Here is a 2,500-nt window from a genome sequence, read left to right as displayed (position 1 = left end):
TGAATAGAAATGTTGTTTTCCTCTTTTCCCTTTTCTCTGAATCAACTGTGTTCCCATGAGATAAAAATTGTGCATCATTTTTTTTTAAGTTCACTCAGTCACTCACTCTTTTGTTCTTTTTGCTCGTCCTTCCGTTTGTAACGCCTGCGTACATTGGTCCACACTCTCCGCAAAATGCTTAAGTGATTTACTTGATGTATCATTCTCCGCTAAATAAGACAATGCCGAGATGTAACTGGTAGCCAGTCTGAGAATCGCAAGCTTGGATAATTTTTGATCGCTCGAGTAACTTGGAACTGCCCTTCTTAGGCCTTCAAATGCTTCGCTCATAATATGGATTCGCGATCGCTCTCTTGCGTTGGCGATTAAACGTCTTGATCTGTTAGATTGTCTCCAAGACAGTCCTTTCTTAAGTTTTGTCCGAGGCTTCTTAGCTCCTTGCCCTCGGCTTTTCTTTTTGCCATTTTCCGTGTTTTCATCGTTGTCTTGAGAAGCTATTGCGCTCGTTTTAGCCTCCGCGATCGCAGTTTTCGCCGTTGGTTGAAGGTGACTTCTCGAACCCCCGTAGTTAAGTGAACTCATAGGCTGTCCATACACCGATTTTATCGTCGGCGTTTCGCCCATGGAAAATTATGAAAACGCGTTTAATGAATGTTTCTTGTAATTGTAGAGAGAAGTGTTTTCCTCCCTGGGCCGAAAACTGGACGATTCAGTGATTTTGCCGACGTTTGCCAGACTCGTGTTTTACTCGCCTCAAAACACCTGGCTTTCTTTGCGCGCTTTGCAGAATTATGTTTTCTTGTGCTGCTAAATATCCAGAGAACTGTCACTATTATTAGCATTTTAGAACACCACCTGCTTTCAATGCACAAAGAGCCCCGAAATTGTTTATCATTTCTTGGCAAACACTCATTCATCATCGCCCCACAAAGAAAGAGTTTTGACCGATGGCGAGCGTGACAGTTTGAATGTCAAATTGGGCTGGATATAAATGGCTTACTTTGCTCTTATAACAGGTGCGAGAACACCACAAATTTTCCTTGATAATTAGCTTATTACTGGAGGCTAATGGCGCTCTTAAAAACAAAGAAAACCATTCTAAAAGCCTTGAATTTAATACAATGCCGCGTCTTTTACAAGTAGATATTTGTTGTCACACGTCTAACAGCTGTTTAGCGATCTCCAGCTCCGAATTTCATTGCGAGTCTGTCTTTGTTTGCAAATGGCATAAGTATTGGGCATTGTACTGGCTTTTGCATTGTGTTGGCCTCTCTATTGTGTTAGCTACAGCAGGTGCTTGCGTTTGGATTTTTTAAAAACCTCATTTTATCCATTTTACCATTGTTTGTTTGCATGAATGGAAAGATAAAAATGAGGAAAGAGGCCCAGTTTTTTTACAATATCGTCGTCAGATAAATATCTGTTTCCTGTAGATGCCATAAAAACCGTCGGCGAACGAACCAGATGCGAGATGAATCTTTGTTTATCGAGTAATATTTTCTTACAGAAATGAAAAATTATCACAAAGGAATAACTTTTCTAGACTCAAGAAGATCGTAACTTCAGATTGTACATTTTCTTCGAATTTTCTTGAGTGAAACGGCGATTTCAAAAACAACTAGAAAGCAATCAAGCAATTTTCGAATCGCCAAACAGGTCTTATTTTGTTTTTGTTTTTTTGCAATAATTCATTTTCGACTCCCGATTAATGGAATATACCCCGTGTTATCGTGAAAATTGAGGCTTATTTCCAACCGCTTGCAATTCAATCCTTATTTTTAAAGTTTTTGGTTTAAAAGCAAGAGCGTCAGCTGGCAAAGAAAATAATGTATGGAGAGATCGAATCGAACGAGAGTAAAAATGATTTTAAATTAGATATATACTTTTGAATTTAAAGTTTCACGTTTCCTTATTTAATACTCCATAATAAAATAAATGTTAAGCAAGGAACGATTGTGCGATAAAGTTAAAACAAATTACTGGCTGGATAAATAAAAATTGCAATGCTACAAAATGGAAACGATTTATGCAAGATGAATAATGTTTGATCATCTTTTGTACTGGGGGAAACTGAAGAGAAAACAAGAGATTAATAGTTCTTTCTCGTATGGAAAGAAGTGGTTAGTAGCTTTCATTTGGTTCGAGAAAATTAGCCTTCAATTCAAGGTTGGTAATCTGTGAAATCCAGATGTGGATTCGTTTACGGAAATCACCATCAGCCTTGGAATATTATGGAAATAAAAATTTCCCAATTAAAAGTATCCTTAATTTATGTTTGGAAGGTAGAAACAGAAGAGCCGCCTTCCCTTAGGAAACAAAGTTTCGTTAATTCGTAATGGTGCTATTGATGAGAAGCTTGATGAGGTCAGATCAAAGATAAGTTTAGAAATAGCTTATGCTCTGCCAACCTCGAAAACCTCACGGCGACTTCGATACTCTTGCTATTCGGCTATTTTTGCTTGATGAAACACTTAAAGAATGATGATCCGCCTTCTTTCTT

The 2,500-nt window shown here is 38.0% G+C and overlaps 1 protein-coding gene across 1 annotated transcript in view; it reads right to left on the bottom strand.

Annotated features, from left to right (window-relative positions):
- Positions 1-946, bottom strand: part of LOC138032325 (transcription factor ATOH8-like) — a 2,856-nt gene extending 1,910 nt beyond the window's left edge. The window contains exon 1 of the mRNA XM_068879984.1: positions 1-946. This exon is cut by the window's left edge and continues 1,910 nt beyond it. Coding sequence (XP_068736085.1) covers positions 103-624 — 522 coding nt within the window. The 5' untranslated portion in view covers positions 625-946 and the 3' untranslated portion in view covers positions 1-102.
- Between the last annotated feature and the right edge of the window lie 1,554 nt (positions 947-2,500).

Source organism: Montipora capricornis, chromosome 14 (assembly GCF_036669925.1).
Source record: "Montipora capricornis isolate CH-2021 chromosome 14, ASM3666992v2, whole genome shotgun sequence".
NCBI classification, from domain to species: Eukaryota; Metazoa; Cnidaria; class Anthozoa; order Scleractinia; family Acroporidae; genus Montipora; species Montipora capricornis.
The sequence above is the reverse complement of the archived record's forward strand: the minus strand, read 5'-3'. Positions and strand labels throughout refer to the sequence as shown.